We start from the raw sequence: 19,838 nt of genomic DNA, 5'->3' as shown, positions 1-19,838 counted from the left end.
GGAAATAGCAGTTTTATCATCAAAAAAGGCTTATGTGGTATTAACATGCATTTTATGCAGTCATTTGGTAGTATTCACATTAATTAAAGGATCCTTTAAAAATTTCTATTAAAAATCCATTCAACGTGGAACTTAAAGTTTAACATTATGCTTTTATTGCTAAATTATATATTTTTTAGATTTCATTTTATTGACATTCTAATAATAAAATATCTTAAATATTAGATGTTTTCTGTCTACAGGACAATTTTTTTTTTCTTATGTTGAGACTATTTATTCATCTGGGATCCATTTCCACTTTCTCTATGTTTAAGTTTCTCCTATTCTGGAAGCCAGTGGTTCTTATTCTTTTCACTACTATGGACATACCAGATGGTTGATGTCTGTGTGCTATGTAGGTGGCTATAGCAATTCTCTTGAATATAAGGCCTCCGTATGGGACTGAGGTCACTAATTAAGAAATACTAGACATTGAGATTGAAGTCTCCACCCTTAAACTTCAACTCAATGTATCCTCCTCTACAAATTGTTTAAAGATTTCATCCCTCTCCTAAGTTTCCATTAGCACCTCATTTTTATTTTTCTTCACGGCCCTTATACTTTATATTTTGTTGTATTTTAGTTAATGTGCAAGTCTTAGTTTCTTGAAAGCAAGATCTGTATCTGATTGATCTTTGTAAGTAACACCTCTCTTTAGCAGAGTGCTTTAAAATAGAAGATGCTTAGTAAATATGTGAATGAATAAAAGCTTTAGGGTCAATTCTGAATATGTTTTAAGGGTAATGACTTTATTATTGAAAATTTTAAGTTAGTTACACTTTATTTCATAACGGACATGTCTTCTGATTGATTTTTAGGATTCTAGAATTTGGTAACTTTTTGTTTTGTTTTGTTTTATGGTTGTTGCTATGCCTTTCTTTACAGTGTACCTACATAGACATTGATCAGGTTCCTGAAACATCTGCTGTTGTCCTCAGTCGCCCAGCTTGGTTATGGGGGGCAGAAATGGGAGCCAATGAGCATGGAGTTTGCATCGGGAATGAAGCTGTATGGGGAAGAGAAGAAGTTTGTGACGAAGAGGCGCTGCTGGGCATGGATCTTGTCAGGTTATTTTTTAATTGTATTTTTCCGGTATAGAACTTGTCTAAAAGTTTAATTTTGGTGTAGCTCTTGCAAGTTTTATCTTCCTATTTTGTTTTTCCAGTTTTTGGACATTGATACTTTATAGTTTGTGTTACAATGCTTCAGAATATAGACACACCTCATTTTATTATAGTTCCCTTTATTGCACTTCACACATATTGCATTTTTTATAAATTGAAGGTTTGTGGCAATGCTGTGTCAGGCAAGTCTTTTGGTGCCATTTTTTCCAATAGCATTCGCTCACTTCGTGTCTCTGGGTCACATTTTGGTATCTCACACTATTTTTTTAAATTTGTATATTTTTAATTTAATTTAATTTATTTACTTATTTAAATGTTTTATTTATTTTTGAGAGAGGGAGAGAGAGAGAGACAGCATGAGCAGGGGAGGGTCAGAGAGAGAGAGGGAGACACGGAATCCAAAGCAGGCTCCAGGCTCTGAGCTAGCTGTCAGCACAGAGCCTGATGCAGGGTTCGAGCCCACGAACCACGAGATCGTGACCTGAGCTGAAGCTGATGCTTAACCGACTGAGCCACCCAGGTGCCCCATTTTGTACATTTTTAAAAAGTTTATTTATTTATTTATTTTGAGGGAGACAGCATGAGTGGGGGAGGGACAGCAAGAGGGAGAGAGAATCCCAAGTAGGTCCGCACTGCCAGCACAGAGCCCAATGTGGAGCCTGAACTCGCGAACCATGAGATCATGACCTGAGCCCAAACCAAGAGCCAGATGCTCAATGCACTGATTCACCAGGTGCCCCAATTCTCACATTATTTCAAACTTTTTATTATCATTATATTTTTTACAGTGATCTGTAACCAGTGATCATAACTCATTGATAATGGTTAGCATTTCTTAGCAATAGTTTTAAATTAATTTTTAAATGAAGGTATGTAATTGTTTTTTTAGACATAATACTGTTGCATACTTAATAGACTACAGTATAGTGTAACCATAACTTTTATATGCACTGGGAAACCAAAACATTCATTTGACTCACTTTTAGTGATACTTGTTTTATTCCAGTAGTCTGGAACTCAGCCTGCAGTATCTCCAGGTATGCCCATATAGGAATGTAATTTGAAGACTCAAATATCATTGAGAGGAGGAACTGAAAATTATGGTTTATTGGAAATACCAAACATACTTTATCAGACCTTAATTAATTCTCAGAATAACCTCATGGACGATATATTATCCTCATTTTATGGATGAGGTACCTGAGATACAGAGATAAAGCAACTTGCCAATAAATTACCAAGTTGGAATTTGAACAATGAGTATCTCACCCCCAAAATTTTATTTTCAAGATTTCAAACTGACTTCAGAAGGAATGGCTCAGAAGTTGGATTTCAGGGGTGCCTGGGCGGCTCAAGTCAGTTAAGCATTCAACTTCCGCTCAGGTCGTGCTCTCACGGTTTGTGGGTTCGAGCCCTACATTGGGCTCTGTGCTGACAGCTCAGAACCTGGAGCCTGTTTCAGATTCTGTGCCTCCATCTCTCCCCATCTTGTCTTCTGTCTCTGATTCTCTCTCTCAAAAATAATAAACATTAAAAAAATTTAAAAAAAGAAGTTGGATTTCAGTTTATCTGTTAATTTAAAACAGATACAGTTCTTAAAAAGGAACTTTTACTTTGAATATAAACAGAAAATCTCTTGTGCATGGAATTATTTAAGAAAAACAATGGAAATTTGTTTTAATCTGAGAACTTTAATATTTTTATTTTAGACTTGGCCTTGAAAGAGCAGATACAGCTGAAAAAGCCCTCACTGTCATTGTTGATCTATTAGAAAACTATGGCCAGGGCGGAAATTGTGTGGAGGGCAGGATGGCTTTCAGCTATCACAACAGTTTCCTGATAGCTGATAGGAAGGAGGCATGGATTCTGGAGACTGCAGGAAGGCACTGGGCAGCAGAAAAAGTACAAGGTATGGACAACCTTTCATGATTTAATTTTTTAAAGTTTGCTTTTTTACAATTAATCAAATAACCCCCTTAACGCCAGACCTTGCATTTAATTGTTTCTCAAGATTTATAATCTAGTGCACTGAAGGGTTAAGGTGCAGGAGAAATGAAAAAAAATGTGAAAGAATGTAATAGGGAAAGAGTATTATAAAAAGCTTTTCTGAAAAAGAGGAAAAGATGGTGTTATCTCTTTTTTATATTATAGTATTAATTTTATATACCTCGTATATAATTTCTGTGCAGCAGCTCTTGGCTTTTTATAGTACTTTTCCACTTCTTATTAACCCCTTGCCATTTCTTCCTCATTTACCTTTGGGCTGAACTTTAAAATTTTATCACATGTGGATAAGGAGGTAAGGAAAGGGGAGTGTTGCTGGGGACTGCTGTCTGTCCATTAGTGTCGGAAAGAATATGTTGATATAATATCAAAGCATAAACATTGAGTAAAATAACACAATTTGATTGTTTTAGGATGCTTTACATTTTTCTCGTGGTTTCTTTGTGATCATATATATTCCTTTCATTTTTCAAGTCAGGAAATCCAGAAGGGTGATATGATTTACTCGAGGCAGTGATTGAAAGGCTTGGAATTTAAATCTTTCCATCCTGACTCCTTTCAGTATTCTTTCATTGGCATACAGCCTTGTGCTTAAGCATGATCATGTACTTCTTATGTACCCCTCCTGGATATCCTATTGCTACCAGGGGGATAAGATACAGATGTGAAAATATTACATGTTGCATGAATGATTCAGGCACATAGATGCTGTGAACAATTAGAGAAAGGAAAAGTAATTGTGGACTGGAAAAATTCAGGCAGTCTTCATGAAGGTAGCCTTGAACTTTTTCAAAATAAGTCATTGCCCGTTTTGATGAACATTTCATTTTATATTATGCCTGTCGGTTTGTTAATATGTAAAAGCGAATTTAGACTACTTTTTTTATTTTCAAACTGGAGGACAATTGATTCCTACTTGTCAGACTGTTATTCTAAATCTGTTTTAGAACATTATCAATTTTCATTTTTCATGATCTATTTCAGTTATGATTTCTTTAGAATTGGTTTTTATTGTTTCTTCTGTTTTATATTTTAGTTGAAAATTTTATTATAACTTAGTGCCATGATATTTTTGGAAGTCTTATAGTTCTAATATTATTAATGACTATTTTTTAAAAAGTAATTTCTAGGGGCATCTGGGCAGATCAGTCAGTTAAGCGTCTGACTTTGACTCCGGTCATGATCTCACATTTCGTAGGATCGAGCCCCACCTTGGTCTCTGTGCTGACAGCTTGGAGCCTGCTTTGGATGCTCTCTCTCCCCCTCTCTCTGTCCCTTCCCCACTCACATGTTCTGTGTCTCTCAAAATAAATAAACTTGAAAAAAACTTTAAAAAAGTAATTCATTTATCTTTTTGCATATGTAATAGGTGAGAAGTCTACATTCACGTTTAAATAGTGATTAATAACCATAATATACACATGAATACAATATGTTAAATGTGATTTTTCTTTTCCCTTCCATTCTTCTTCTTTGAAAATAGAGGGAGTTCGTAATATTTCTAATCAGCTTTCTATAACAACCAAGATTGATCGGGAACACCCAGACCTGAGAAACTACGCTAAGCAGAAAGGTTGGTGGGATGGCAAAAAGGAGTTTGATTTTGCTGCAACATACTCTTATCTCGACACAGCCGAGATGCTGCTTTCACCGGGCAGATACTGTGAGGGCTACAAGCTTCTGAATAAGCACAAAGGTAATTTTATCATTGAAATAATATCAGGATGAAAAATTGTATTTTGTCTAGGTGTATGTATATCATATGTGGATATGTTAAAACCTGGCTTGGGGGGAAATTAGTCTTAGTAAAGATATAGTTTTATTAAACTGAAATTTTGTAAACTGATATTGAAGTGTTTTTTCCCCTTTGAGATGACTGAAGTGCTATATAATTTTCAGAGGATAATAATTCTTTTGTTTAGAAAATTTTTAACATTTATTCATTTTTGAGAGAGAGAGAGAGAGACAGAGCATGATCAGCAGAGGGACAGAGAGAGGGAGACACAGAATTTGATGCAGGCTGTCAGCACAGAGCCTGATGTAGGGCTTGAACTCATGAACCGAGAAATCATGACCTGAGTCAAAGTTGGACACTTAACCAACTGAGCCACCCAGGTGCCCCAATGATTCTTTTTAAAGGACAAATTCAGATTCACAATTCTTTCAGTTTTTACTAATATTCCTAAATCAAATTGGGATTGTTTTTCTTCTCAGAATTTATTGGAACAGGTTTCTTTACATAGTCAGGTTTGAACATAAGGAAAGGACATCACCAGGTACCAAAAATGAATAGAGAACCCATAGCATTGGCAAGATTTGAGGTGTCTCTTCCCCATGCAGTCCTCCTATTTGTATCAAAGAGGGGGTTCTGGATGAGATGTAACATCTATGAGGATGCAGATGTCTAGGTGAAAAACCTATTTGGGGGGCAGAAACTGGACTACTTATCAAGATTATGAATCTGAAAAACACAATTCTGCTCCCTTCCCAGAGTCCCGTCCTGGAATTGAACTGTTGTCTCAGACTATGGGTCAACACAGTCTCTTGTGAGAGTCTCATTGAACTCTGAGCTGCACGGATTTGGTAGGCTCAGCTTGGGCTACATGTGCTGTGCTGAGAAACAGACATTGGTTTGGAACCAGTAAATCACACAGGATCTCAGCATAGTCACTATGTGAATATTTGATACGACAAATACTTAGATTCTACTCAAATTTCCAATCCAAATGAGAACTCTGGATAAATATACATGTAACTACCATTGAAAACATTTATATTATGTGGGCATGCAGAGAAAAGCATATAGTTTCTGTATTTACTATGGATAGTTTTTAATATTTTCTCAAGTTCATTCATCTTTTCTCCTGCATTATCTAATCTGTTGTTAATCTCATCTAGTGATATTATCATTTCAGATACTATATTTTTCATTTCTATAGGTTCCATTCAGTTCTTTTTGTATATATTTCCCACTTCTCTATTCATTATTTTCATGCTTTTCTTCAAATCCTTGAACATATTCAGCATATACCTGTTTTATAATAGCTGTTTTAGCGTCATTGTCTGCTAACTCCATTATCTCTGTAATTTCTGGGTCTGTTTCTGTTGATCTGATTTTCTTCTGGTTTGGGGTCAAATTTTTCTGCTTATTCATGTGTCTGATCATCTTTGATTGGATGGTGGACATTGTAGATTTTATTTGTTGTGTGCTGGATTTTGTTTGATTCCTTTTTTGTTAGTACTTTATTTATTTCTGAGAGAGAGAGAGAGAACATAAGTGGGGAGGGGCAGGAGAGGGAGACAGAGGATCTGAAGTGGGTTCTGCACTGACAGCAGCAACCCTGATGTGGGGTTCAAGCTCATGAATTTTGAGATCATGACCTGTGCCAAAGTTGGATGCTCAGCCAGCTGAGCCATCCAGGCTCCCCTTTGTTTGATTCTTTTAAAAGTATGTTGGATTTTATCAGTTAAGTGACCCATGCAACAGTTTAATCTCGCTTATGCCTGTTTTTAAGCTTTTCTAGAATAGCTCTAGAGTAGCCTTAACTTTAGGGCTAGTTTAGTCCCGTTACTAAGGGGTATAATCCTTTTGGATATTGTGGTCATCTATGCCTTTACTGATTTTTTGTTGTTGTTGTATAGTGTGAAAGAAGTGTGAAAATCTCCAATTATACTTATGGAATTATGTGTTTTTGCTTTGAAGCTCTATTATTAGGTACATACACATTTATAATTGTTATGTGTTCGTGGTGAATCGGCCCTTTTACCTTTATGAAGTATTATTTCTCTCTGGTAACACTCATTTCTTGAAGTCAGTTTTAGACTAGCCTTCTGCTTACTCTTTACATGACATATATTTACCCATCATTTGCTTTCAGACTATCAGTATTCAGACTATCTGTGGATTTCTTCTAAAAAGCATAGAGTTTTGTCTTCTCGTTTTTTGTTTTTAACCAATTCTGATAAGTTCTGCCTTTTAATTAGATCTGTAGTTCATTAACATTTAATGTAGGTTGGTTCTGATTCCAGATAAGATGGTACAAGTACCTTACACTTTGTCTCTTTTTCTCTCTTCCAATATAACAAAAAACCTAAAAATATTTCATGGATTAGCTATCTGAAGACTCCTAAATGTAATAAGGAACAGATAATAAGAGAAAGAAACCAGAGCTCTGAGTAGAATGATCCAGCAGTGAGTTTCATGGTTTTTTCCTCTGTATCACCCTGCCTGATTTTAAATGGCATGAATCCTGGAATTGTGTACAGAGTGTGGACAGTGGATGTAGAGTTTCATAATATAATGTGACAGTCCAAATGATACGATCCAGAATTACTAAATACATGAAAATGTGGGACAATCTCAACAACTTGGAAGGGAAAAGACAACCACAGGAATTATCAAATGAAGACTTAAACAGCTATTTTTTAAATATATTTTTTAAATGTTTGTTTACTTTTGAGAGAGAATGCGAGCAGGGGAGGGGCAAAGAGAGAGAGGGAGACACAGAATCCGAAGCAGGCTCCAGATTCTGAGCTGTCAGCACAGAGCCCAAGGCGGGGCTCTAACTCACAAACCCTGAGATCATGACCTGAGCCGAAGTCGGGCGTTCAACCAGCTGGGCCACCCAGGTGCCCCTTAAACAGCTATTTTAAGGGTAAACACTCTTGCTGTAGACAGAAAGGTAGAATATCTCGGCAGAGAAATAAAAGCTATTAAAGAACTAAATAGAAATTTTATACTTGAAAAACATAATACTAAAGTAAAAAAAATTAACTCAGGAGGCTTAGTAGAATGGAGATGACATAGGAAAGAGTCAGACGACTTGCAGATAGGTTAAGAAATTACCTAATCTGAACAGCAGAGAGAAAAAAGGTTGAAGCAAGGAAACCAAAAGAACAGGTCTTAGGGACTGTGAAGCAATACCTACATGTCTAAAATTCACGTCATATTGCTTCTCGGCCTTTTGGCTAAGATCAAGTGTAAAATTCACGTCGTTAGAGTCTCAGAAGGAGAGAATGGTGTGATTTAGAAAAAAATTTTTAGGCCTTTTTATTTTGAGAGAGAGAGTGAAAAAGAGTGACTGAGCATGAGTGGCAGAGGGGCAGAGGGTCGGGGGGGAGAGAGAGCGAGAGCGAGAGAGAGAGAGAGAGAGAGAGAGAGAGAGAGAGAATCCTAAGCAGACTCTGCACTGCCAGTGCAGAGCCTGATGCAGGGTTCAAACCTATGAACCATGAGATCATGACCTGAGTTGAAATCAGGAGCCAGATGCTTAACAACCTGAGCCTCCCAGGCACCCCATGCAGAAAAGTTTTGAATAATGCCTGAAACCTTCTCAAAATGGCAAAAGACTTGAGCTTACAGATTCAAGAGAGTTAGCAAATCTCAAGATAAACTCAAATCCATGCCTAAATGTACAAACTGCTGGGGAAAAACACACACACAAAGACAAAGAAAAGCCTTGAAAGAAGCTAAAGAGAAACAAATTACATATAGGTAAAAAATTATTTCTGAGAGTTTTTCATTATAAACCATGAATGCCTAAAGGTAGTGAAGCAACATTTTTAAAGTTCTAAAAGAGGGGCACCTGAGTGGCTCAGTCAGTTAGGCATCTGACTCTTGATTTTGGGTCAGGTCATGATCTCCTGGTTCATGGGTTCAAGCCCCATGTGGGGCTCTGTGCTGAGAGTGCAGAGCCTGCTTGGAAAATCTCTGTCTCTCTGCCTTCCCCTGCTTGTTCGTTCTTTCTCTCTCTCTCTCTCTCTCTCTCTCTCTCTCTTTCTCACACACACACACACACACACACACACACACACTAAATAAACATTAAAAGAAAAGATCTTTCAAACCATAATTCTATATCTAGCTAAAATATTCTTGAAGAATGAAGGAGAAATAAAAATATCCTGGTAAGTAGGAAAGCTAAGAGACTTTGTTGCCAATAGCCTGCTCTAAAAGAAATTTTAAAGTAAGTTTCTTAAATAGAAAGGAAATGATATTGCAATAAAACATGGAATGTCAAGAATGAAGGAAGAGCCACAGAAATGGTAAGTATCTGGGTAAATAGAATACTATGTTTCTCCTGTTAAAAATATGTCTGACAGTTAAAGCCAATATTACATTTCCTATACTACACAGAAAAGCCACAGTATAAAGAGGGGAGTACATAGAAATCCATATGGCAGTAAGATTTCTACATTCTCCTTGAAGTTTTAAAGTATTACTTCTAGTAAACAGAAAAGTTAAGTATGTATATTGTAATCCTAGAACAACTTTTTAAAAAGCTACTTAAGACATAGGAAAAAGTTGAACAGAAGCATTAAAATGGAATACTAAGAAAATGTTCAAAAGGAAGGTGAAAGGGGTAAATGGAGGGACAAAGAAATAGAAATTTCAAACAGAAAACAAACAATATAATGTAGACCTGAATTCCAATATATCTATAATTAACTATAAATGTTCTAAGCACACCAATTAAAAGGCAGTGTATGAAATTATATTTTAAATAACCCACAAAATTGGGGCACCTGGGTGGCTCAGTCAGTTAAGCATCTGACTTTGGCTCAGGTTTTGATTTCATGACTCGTGAGTTCAAGCCCCATGTCAAGCTCTGTGCTGAAGCTCGGAGCCTGGAGGCTGCTTTGGATTCTGTGTCTTCCTCTCTCTCTCTCTCTGCTCCTCCCATGTTTACACTCTGTCTGCCTGTCTCTCTCTCAAAAAATAAATAAACATTAAAAAAATTGAAAGAACAAAATCAAACCAAACAAACACACACACACACACACACACACACACACACACACAAAAGACTCAGCTAATACTATATATGAGTAACTATCTTTAGGTGAAAACTAAAAGGATGGGAGAACATATATCTTGTAAACACCCATCAAAAGACAGCTGGATTGGCTATATAAATATTAGACAAAGTGCACTTTAGAGCAAGATGAAATACCAGGGAGAAAGAGGAATACTACATAATAAAGAAGAGATTATTTTAGGATTATTATGTCTCCATGGTAAATATATATGCATCTAACAACAGAGCTTCAAAATACATGAAGCAAGAACTGATAGAAGTGAAAGGAGAAATAGACAATTTCACAATTATAATTGGAGACTTCAGTACTTGTCTTTTAGTTATCAGAAGAACCACTGGATAGGAAATCTGCAAGGATATAAAAAACCTGAATAATACCATCAACCACTGGATCTAGCTGATTATTTATAGGATACTCCACCGAAAAAGTGGACTATACATTCTTTTTGAGTGCACGTTGATTATACACCAAGATTGTCCATATCCTGGGTTGTAAAACAAATCTTAGAATATTTAAAAGAAACATAATTAACAAAGGATGGTTTCTGAGGATAATGAAATTAAATTAAAAATCAATTATAGAATATCTGGAAAGTCCCCAAATACTTGGACATTGCATGACATACTTTGGCCTATTGATCAAAAAAGAAGTCTCAAGTGAAATGAGAAAATGTTTTGAGTGGAATGAAGTGAAAATGAATATACTAAAATTTATGGGATGCAGCAAAAGTAGTGCTTACAAGAAAATGTATAGCATTTAATGCTCATAGAACATAATAAGAAAGGTCTTACATCAACAATATAAACTTAAGTTTTCACCTTAAGAAATGAAACAAAATGGAGCCGCCTGGGTGGCTCAATTGGTTAGGTGTCTGACTTCGGCTTAGGTCATGATCTCAGGGTTCATGAGATTGAGCCCCGCGTCTGGCTCTCTGCTGACACTCAGAGCCTGGAGCCTGCTTCCGATTCTGTGTCTCCCTCTCTCTCTAACCCTCTCCCACTTGAGCTCTGTCTCTCTCTCTCTCAAAAATAAAAAAAACACTAAAGAAATTTTTTAAATAAAAAAAAGAAAAGAAACAAAATGAACCAACCAAACCAAAACAAACAAGCAAAAATCCCAATCAAGGAAAAGGAAGGAAATAATAAAGAGCTGAAATCAGTAACATTGAAAATAACAAAACGGTGGAGAAAATTGATCAAATTAAAAGCTGGTTCTTTGAAAAGAGCAGTAAAATTGATATACCCTAGGAAAAGAGGAAAAAACACAAGTTATGTCAGGAAAAGAAATATCATTATCGACCGCAGCACAATTAGGAAGGTAATAGAGGAATTTTACACACAGCTCTAAGTGTATTCAATAAGTACGGGAAATGAACTAATTCCTTGAAAGCCACAAACCACCAAAACTCACCTAAAAAGAAAGAACTCTTGATTTGGCCGACAATTTAATCGGTGTACTCAGTCTGTAAACCCTACCGGCGGGCAACTCAAATTTCAGCTCAGCTCTTTCATCTTAGCTGAGCTGCTTGCAGACTGCCCACATGCTGCTGCACGAAGCAGATGGAGATTTGGGCAGGTTCTTTCCCCCACAGAATTTGGGGGTTCTTCTCTGTAACTCAGTCTTTTATGGGATTCCTCCTTCACTTTCTAGTACCTGGCGATTGACGTCTGGTTCTTCAGGCCAGAAGAACAGACATTTTCTGTAAATACCTGCAGAATACTGCACAGCATTGACTGTGGCCTTTCCTTGGGCTAAAGACAAAACACAAATAGAAAATTTATTCTGTGCTTCATCCCATCTTCCAAAGGCCCCCTCCAGAATTTTCCTGGTAGTCTATTTTTTTTGAGAGAGAAGGTGCAAGTGAGTGAGGGTGGGGGAGAGGAAGAGAAAGAGAGAGAAGGAGAGAAGCAGGGCTCACCCAAAGTATGGCTCACCAAGTGGGGCTCGAGCTCACCTGATTTGGGGCTCAGGCTCACCTGATTCAGGACTCGAACATGATCTCTCATGATCATGCCCTGAGCCAAAGAAATCTTGCAAATGGCAAGATTTCATTCTTTTTGATTGCTAAGTAATACTCTACTGTGTGTGTGTGTGTGTGTGTGTGTGTGTGTGTGTGTGTACACCACATCTTCTTTATTCATTCATCCGTCAGTGAACCTTGGGCTCTCTTCATACTTCTGCTATTGTCGATTGTGCTGCTATAAACATTGGGGTGCATGTGCCTCTTCAAAGCAGCACACCTGTATCCCTTGGATAAATACCTAGTAGTGCAATTGATGGATCATAGGGTAGTTCTATTTTTTAACTTTTTGAGGAACCTCCATGCCGTTTTCCAGGGTGGCTGCACCATTGTGCATGCCCACCCGCAGTGCAAAAGAGATCCTCTCTCCGCATCCTCACCAACATCTGTTGTTGCCTGAGTGTTAAGGTTAGCCATTCTGACAGGTGTGAGGTGGTATTTCATTGTGGTTTTCATTTGTATTACCCTAATGATGAGCGGTGTTGAGCATTTTTTCATGTGTCACTTGGCCATTTTGATGTCTTCTTTGGAAAAGTGTTTATTCATGACATGTTATTATTTTAAAACATAAATCTCTAAATAGTGAGATTAGATATATTCTTATGTTTGTTGAAAAATTGTGATTTTTAAATTCCCTGCTTATTAATATATCTTTTCCATTTTTATATTTAATTACTACTCATTTTTTAATTTTATTTTTTTAATTTTTTTAAATGTTTTATTTATTTATTATTTTTTTATTTTTTTAATGATTTTTATTTATTTTTGAGAGACAGAGAGAGCGTGAGCAGGGGAGGGTCAGAGAGAGAGGGAGATACAGGATCTGAAGCAGGCTCCAGGCTCTGAGCTAGCTGTCAGCACAGAGCCCAATGCGGGGCTCGAACCCATGAACGTGGGATCTGACCTGAGCCGAAGTCAGAGGCTTAACCGACTGAGCCACCCAGGTGCCCCACTACTCATTTTTTTAAAATGTTTATTTATTTTGAGAGAGAGAGAACATGAGCACAGGAAACAGCAGAGAGAGAGGAGAGAGAGAATCCCAAGGAGGCTCCCCGTTGACAGCACAGAGCCCAGTGAGGGGCTCAGTCTCATGAACCCTGAGATCATGACCTGAGCCGAAATCAAGAGTTGAATGCTTAACTGACTGAGCTGGCTGGGTTCCCCTGGTTACTACTAACTCTTAAAAAATAACTTGTAATATATCTTTGTTTCTTTGCCTCCAAAGAACTCCAGAAAAATAACTTTTATTTAAAAGATTATTGAGTGACAGATAACTGCTAAAAGGGTTATTCCACTAATATTCTAAAGTATGTGACTAATACATTCTTCACTTGAAGGATAATATGGCTCTGTAAATTAGTGAGAAATCAACTACTCGGAGATAGGTCTGTGATTGGTATTTGCCCCTTCAGTATTTATTAAACAAAATAATTATATGTTATTTATTTGGTATGGCAGAAAAAATGTTGTGACAATGTTAAAATGCCTTAATATCATTGTTTTCAAAGTATTTGGTGCCTTACATTTTACTTTCCAGAGAAATGTCTTATCATTTGAAAGATTTTCTATAAAGTTTCTTGATGTTAGTTTGTCATTTAATAAATAGGTTATTTAAATGTTTTTTTCATGTGGATGAATATGTAGAAAATGCCAAAATATGTTATTCTCAGGATTATAATTTTAGACTTATTATTATTGTAAAAAGTAGAAACTGAGTCTCAATTGCAGCAATATATCTATTCCCATTTATCAAAAGCTATCAAGGGCTAGACACTGCCCTAAGTGATTACGTTATCTTCTCTAAGGAATTAGGTGAATTAGGTATTATCTTCATTTTATGAATGAGGAAACTGCTCTTCATTTATCTCCTCTATGTAACTGAAAAAAAAAGAACTCTCTTATTTGAACTTATATTTCTCTCAGCACCTTGTTCTATGTCTTGCGGTAGTATGTTGTGTGTGTTTAATAAGTGCTTTTGATTAAGTTAACAAAGGATTGTTAGTTGAAACTAACAAACAATGTAACAAAAATCGCTGTTGTGTACTTTTTTCCAGGCAATAAATTTAGAGGCTCGGGACATAAATTAGCAGGTATTCCTAAAAAATGAAAAATAACAACACATAATTCAGGTAGAGAGGAAAATGTCAAGAACTCTAAGATTTAGGGTATTTGAACAAAAGAAAGAAAAAAAATAGAGGTAATTATAAGTTAATCAGCCACTGCATCATAATAATTAATTCTGTTATATTTAACTACAAAATAACTGAATTACAGATTTGAAATGCATATGATTATAGCAAGAGTTGCATCTGACATGAAAGTCATTTTTCTTCCCAAGAAAATATTCATCCAGCTTTGTGTGCTTTGCCAAAAGAATAAATGTCTTTCCAATACTTTCATAGAAAATTGCCTACTAGTACATTAGAGTTGATTTTTCCTATGCTCTTTCTAGATGGAAGAGCCTACCTCTCTTCTTTCCAGCTACCTGATAGCTATTAACTGGCTGCATCTATATCCAAATTGTATCTATCTTCACTAATGTATTTTAAATAACTAGTTTAAATTGCAATGAAATTGCACCCTGTGTTTTGCATTCATTTTACCGAACCCTGCTACTACAGTCTCAGTACTTATTCAATGCTCGCTAGTGGATTACTTAGAGCTGTCCTACTCAAGTGGTCACGTAAATCCTCCCTTCATTTTGAGAATTGTAGGTTTTGAATACAGAAAACATTTTCATAATACCTGTATTATCGCAGTGTTACAGTTCCGACACTGTTTTTATTAAAACTTGCCACTTAGAGGAATTCATATTTGAATCATTTTAAAATCTCACTAGGCGCAGAAGCTGTGTCTGATAGCTAGGCTTTTGTTTTATTGTTCGGTTTTAATGTTAAGGGCTGTTTTCAGGTACACCTGCTTTTTTTCTTCCTGCATTTCCTGAAAATTAACAGAAATATTTGTGCCTATAACAAGGCACAAATTTTCTTGAATTTCAGGTCATAGCTATCCTTGGAGAAATGGAAAATTTGCTATTAACATAAAACAGTTGGTAACATGTTGATTGAGGGCAGAACATTATGTTATGTTATATGGAAGTCAGTTTTATTTTAATTTGAAATGTCACAAAATCACATTTTGAGTGCAGGCTTGCTGTAAGCTTTTTCCTTTTAATTATTCCATATATCATAGGAATGGGGTGCAGAAATTCTTGCTTTTCATGCTGTCTTTGTGAGTTACTTCATTTTTTATTCCTTTACTGTCTTTGTAGTAGGATATTAGGAGAGAGGAAACACATACCTGTGGTCAATCAGCTGTGTTAAATCAAAGTTATTTTGTTTCTTTAGAACTAATTTTAATGCAATAGTTAAACATTTTCTAATTTTTAAAAAATTTATTTATTTTTGAGGAAGAGGGAGAAAGCAGGGATGGGCACAGAGCAAGAGGGAGGGTCTGTGCTGTCAGTGCAGAGCCCGATGTGGGGCTCGAACTCACAAACTGTGAGATCATGACCGGAGCTGAGACCAAGAGTCAGATGCTTAACTGACTGACCTACCCAGGTGCCCCTAAACATTTTCAATATAAAGTATCTGAAAATATCTGATACCAGGAACTATATGTTTTATGTTTTTTTTTAAACCGTATTTGTTACAATATGGGTCTATCATGTTCATTAGTGTTATTGAGAAGTTGATACTACTTGAGGGTAAAAAGAGACTGACAGGAGACACAGTAAGGGAGGGTTAAAAGCACAGAGTTGGAATTCTGCTTCTGGTTATCAAGGAGTAACTAGTATTAGACTAACCTCTCCCCAAAGATACCTATAAAAGCTGGAGGAATAAAAGCCACTGTTTGAAGGCGTATGTGAACACCAAAGTAGGACACGAGGGCCTAGATCAAGCAGAATGAGAAAAGACTACCTACAGTATGAAAAGCACCTGACCTTCTTGTCACAATTTCTCCTTAAAGCAATTATTGACTTCTAAACAGCACGTAGATAGGATGAGACACTGAGAAACCAAGGCAAAAGTAGTTGCTAACTGCTTAAAACGCTAAGAAGATATGTGGGAAGCTCACAAGGCCTTAGGGACAAAACTCAAATTTGATTGCCAGTCAAGAAAAGGACTGGGAAACACCCCAGGCTTGCAGCCCAGAAAAGCTACACTTAGGAGTAGGAAGAAAGAGGGACTACTAGGCCAGTCTCAACTGGATCACTGGGTAGTCTATCTATATTCTAAGCGTTTGCTAGATGAAAATTAAATCCTCTGTTGAGGTAACTATGAAAAGCTTCTACACATTTTCATTCATAGTGTCCAACATTGCATAAAAAACTATCAGACATGCCAGGTAATAAGACTAAATGCCTGAAAACCAAGCGAAAGCAGACAGTAGAAACTAACCCATTGGTATCCACAAACTAGCTTTGTTGCAGACCATGAGTCTGGAGTTCTCTCTTGTCCAGCAAGAGAGTAGATGCATAATTGAATATGAGAGAGGGTAATGTCTAGGAGGACACAAGAGCCCCAAACAGGGGTTTTGTCTCTGTATTTGTTGAGCTCTCAAGATCTTAGACACATGGTGAACATGAAGAAAACAAGATCGTACACACGTAGTGAATGTGAAGAAAATCAGATAGTAAATGTTAACTTGCATGTGTAAGAAGCAAAGGGTCTGGGGAGCAAGTGGAGTTTGTGATCAAAGCACAATAGTATATTGGAAAGTAATTTCCTGCGGGTTATATAACAAGTTACTCATGATCTCATTACAATATCTTGCTAGCTAACCTTGGGCCCTTTCACACAATGGTGGGAGCTTTCTGCCCTAAACTTTGTTCTACTTAATGACTAACCTTGGGTGCTTTCACCCCATGGTGGTGGCTTTCCACCCTAAGCTTTTTTCTAACCCATTTATGTAAATATAAGGAATTCTTGAACCTATTTCCCCACATAGCTCTATCAGACATAGACTTCAATTAGTATGTTTTACATGTTCAAGAAAATTAGATAGAGAATTTCATCAGAGAACTAGAATCTATAAATAGAATAAAAAGAAATAATAGAACTATAGCATTTTAATTACTGTAATTAATATTTCAATGAATTAGTTTAATAAAAGATTAGACATAGCAAAAGGAATTATGAACTGGAAGATCAGTGGCAACTTTCCTGATTGAAGCAGAGAGAAGTTTAGAAAATATAGACAAGAGTGTGAGAGCCATCTCAGACTTGGTGAAAAGGTCTCACATATATGTAGTTGGGGTCCCAGCAGGAAAGAACAGGGAGAATATGGAGAAGCAAAAGCAATATTTGAAGAGATACTGGCCAAGAATTTCCCCAAGCTAATAAAAGTCATTAAGCCACAGCTTCAAGCTCTCCAAACTACAAGAATAAATAAAAAGAAACCATACTTGGGTGCATCATAGTAAGATTTCTAAAGGAAAAAACCCAACCAAACAACAACCAACAGAGAGAGAATCTTAAAAGCAGTGAGAGGGGCGCCTGGGTGGCTCAGTCGGTTAAGCCTCCGACTTCAGCTCGGGTCAGATCTCACATTCGTGGGTTCGAGCCCCGCATTGGGCTCTGTACTGACAGCTAGCTCAGAGCCTGGAGCCTGCTTCTGGTTCTGTGTCTCCCTCTCTCTCTGCCCCTCCCCCTCTCATGCTCTGTCTCTGTCTGTATCAAAAATAAATAAAACATTAAGAAAAATTTAAAAAAAAAGCAGTGAGAAAAGAGATGTATATTATCTTATAGCTTTTTAATAGACAGGAAAGAATCCAGAAGATTGTAAAGGACACCTTTAAAGTGATGAAGGCAAATAATGACTAGTCATTCAGAATTCTATACCAGTGAAAATCTCCAAAAATGAAGTTGAAATAAAACAACATTTGTCACTAGCCAATTGGTACTAGAAGAAATAGTAGAGTCATTCTTAATGCAGGAAAAATGATCTCACATAGAAGCAAGGTAAGCAGGAGTGCATGAAGAGCAACAGAAACAGGAAATACATGAGTAAAACTAAGTGGTATTGAATATTTAAAATGATAATTTTATGACTAATGGCCATAGCTGCAGTGTTCACAATCTGTTGTGCACGGATTTTGTGTGGTATTGACACTATGCTTCCCACAGGCTACTCCTTGCCAATGACTGAAAGTGGCAGGGAGACTAAGGAAGGCCCGTTCCTGAGATCATGGGACTCCCCCAGTGGCTGACTTTGGGTCAATTAATCCCTGATAGGCTTGCAAAGGCTTTCTTAGATAGTATGGCATTCTAGGACTCTTCCAACTCAACTTTTCTTCCCTCTCAACCTTCCAAACTCAGGTTGAGACTTCTATCATAGTCTAGCTTCCTCCCCATTTTCTCTCATAGGGATTTTCCCTCATAGTCATTTTCCCTAATAAAGTCCTTGTACATTTAACCATATGTTGTGGCATCTGCTTCTCAGAAGGCTCAGACAATCACAGTAGAATTAAATATCTGAGCATAGTACAAAAGACAGGAGGCAGTAATCAGAGTATATTCAAACACAATACAAATAAAAGTACAAACAGAAAGTCTTATAGAAGATGGAGTATTTCAAGAAGTCCATGAAATTAATGTTGGATAACTGCTTAAGTCACATACAAAACCATTGACAAATAAAAATGTTAGACCTATTAACAACTGAAGAGAAGCTGAAGACCATAACATAACAAAGTTTTTCAAAAGAAAATGACTTGAATATAAAGAATTAAGATAAGGACTTGAGAAACTTGATGAAGTCCTCAAATATTTTTGTGAAAACTCTCCTAATGATCAAGCTGCAGTAGTTAAAGTTGCATTCCCTTACTATTTTCTTAGAAAAATTATACTTGATTTATTCTTTGTTGTAAGAATTAGCATATTAAAATTGTAACCTAAATTTTGTTAACTATAAGCTTATATAAAAATATTTTTATAATATTTACATTTCATTTTAAAGACTGAATCAATCCTATTCCTCCACTATCATGAAATTTTGATTATTTTAAATGTGTTGTTTTATTATTTTTTCTTTTTTTTTTTTTAATTTACCTTCACGTTAGCATATAGTGCAATAATGATTTCAGGAGTAGAATCCAGTGATTCACCCCCTGCGTATAACACCCGGTGCTCATACCAACAAGTATTCTCCTTAATGCTCCTGTAGCCCATCCACCCCATCCAAAACCCCTCCAGCAACCCTCAGTTTGTTCTCTGTATTTTAAGAGTCTCTTATGTTTTGTTTCCATTCCTGTTTTTATATTAATTTTGTTTCCCTTCCTTTATGTTCATCTGTTTTGCACGGATTTTGTGTGGTATTGAGACTATCTTTTATGTCTTAAATTCCACATATGAGTCATGTCATATGTTATTTGTCTTTCTCTGATCACATTATTGCAAATGGCAAGATTTCTTTCTTTTTGATGGCCACGTAATATTCCAGCACGAGTGGGTGTGTATAAAATCCATCTTCTTTATCCACTCATCAGTTGGTGGACCTTTGGGCTCTTCCCATACGCTGGCTCTTGTTGACAGTGCTGGGATAACCGTTGGTGTGCATGTGCCCCTTAAAAACAGCACTCCTCTTTCCTTTTCCCCGCTCTGTTCTTTGAATAAATACCTAGTAGTGCAGTTGCTGGGACATGGGGGAGTTCTATTTTTAATTTTTGAGGACCTCCATACTGTTTTCCAGAGTAGCTGCACCAGTTTGCGGTCCCACCAGCAGTGCAAGAGGGTTCCTCTTTCTCCGCATCCTCGCCAGCATCTGTTGTTGCCTGAGTTGTTAGTTTTAGCCATTCTGACAGGTGTGAGGTGGTACCTCATTGTGGTTTT

At 36.7% G+C, this 19,838-nt stretch overlaps 1 protein-coding gene across 1 annotated transcript in view; it reads left to right on the top strand.

The window, feature by feature from the left end:
• SCRN3 (secernin 3) overlaps nucleotides 1-19,838 on the top strand; it is a 32,307-nt gene that overhangs the window by 3,087 nt on the left and 9,382 nt on the right. The window contains exons 3-5 of the mRNA XM_029934368.1: nucleotides 925-1,106; nucleotides 2,873-3,072; nucleotides 4,651-4,863. Of these exons, the coding sequence (XP_029790228.1) occupies nucleotides 925-1,106; nucleotides 2,873-3,072; nucleotides 4,651-4,863 (595 nt within the window). The remainder of the gene's footprint in view (nucleotides 1-924; nucleotides 1,107-2,872; nucleotides 3,073-4,650; nucleotides 4,864-19,838) is intronic.

The sequence above is a fragment of the Suricata suricatta genome, chromosome 3 (assembly GCF_006229205.1).
Source record: "Suricata suricatta isolate VVHF042 chromosome 3, meerkat_22Aug2017_6uvM2_HiC, whole genome shotgun sequence".
NCBI lineage: Eukaryota > Metazoa > Chordata > Mammalia > Carnivora > Herpestidae > Suricata > Suricata suricatta.
Note: the sequence above shows the minus strand (reverse complement) of the source record. Positions and strands in the feature narration are given on the sequence as shown.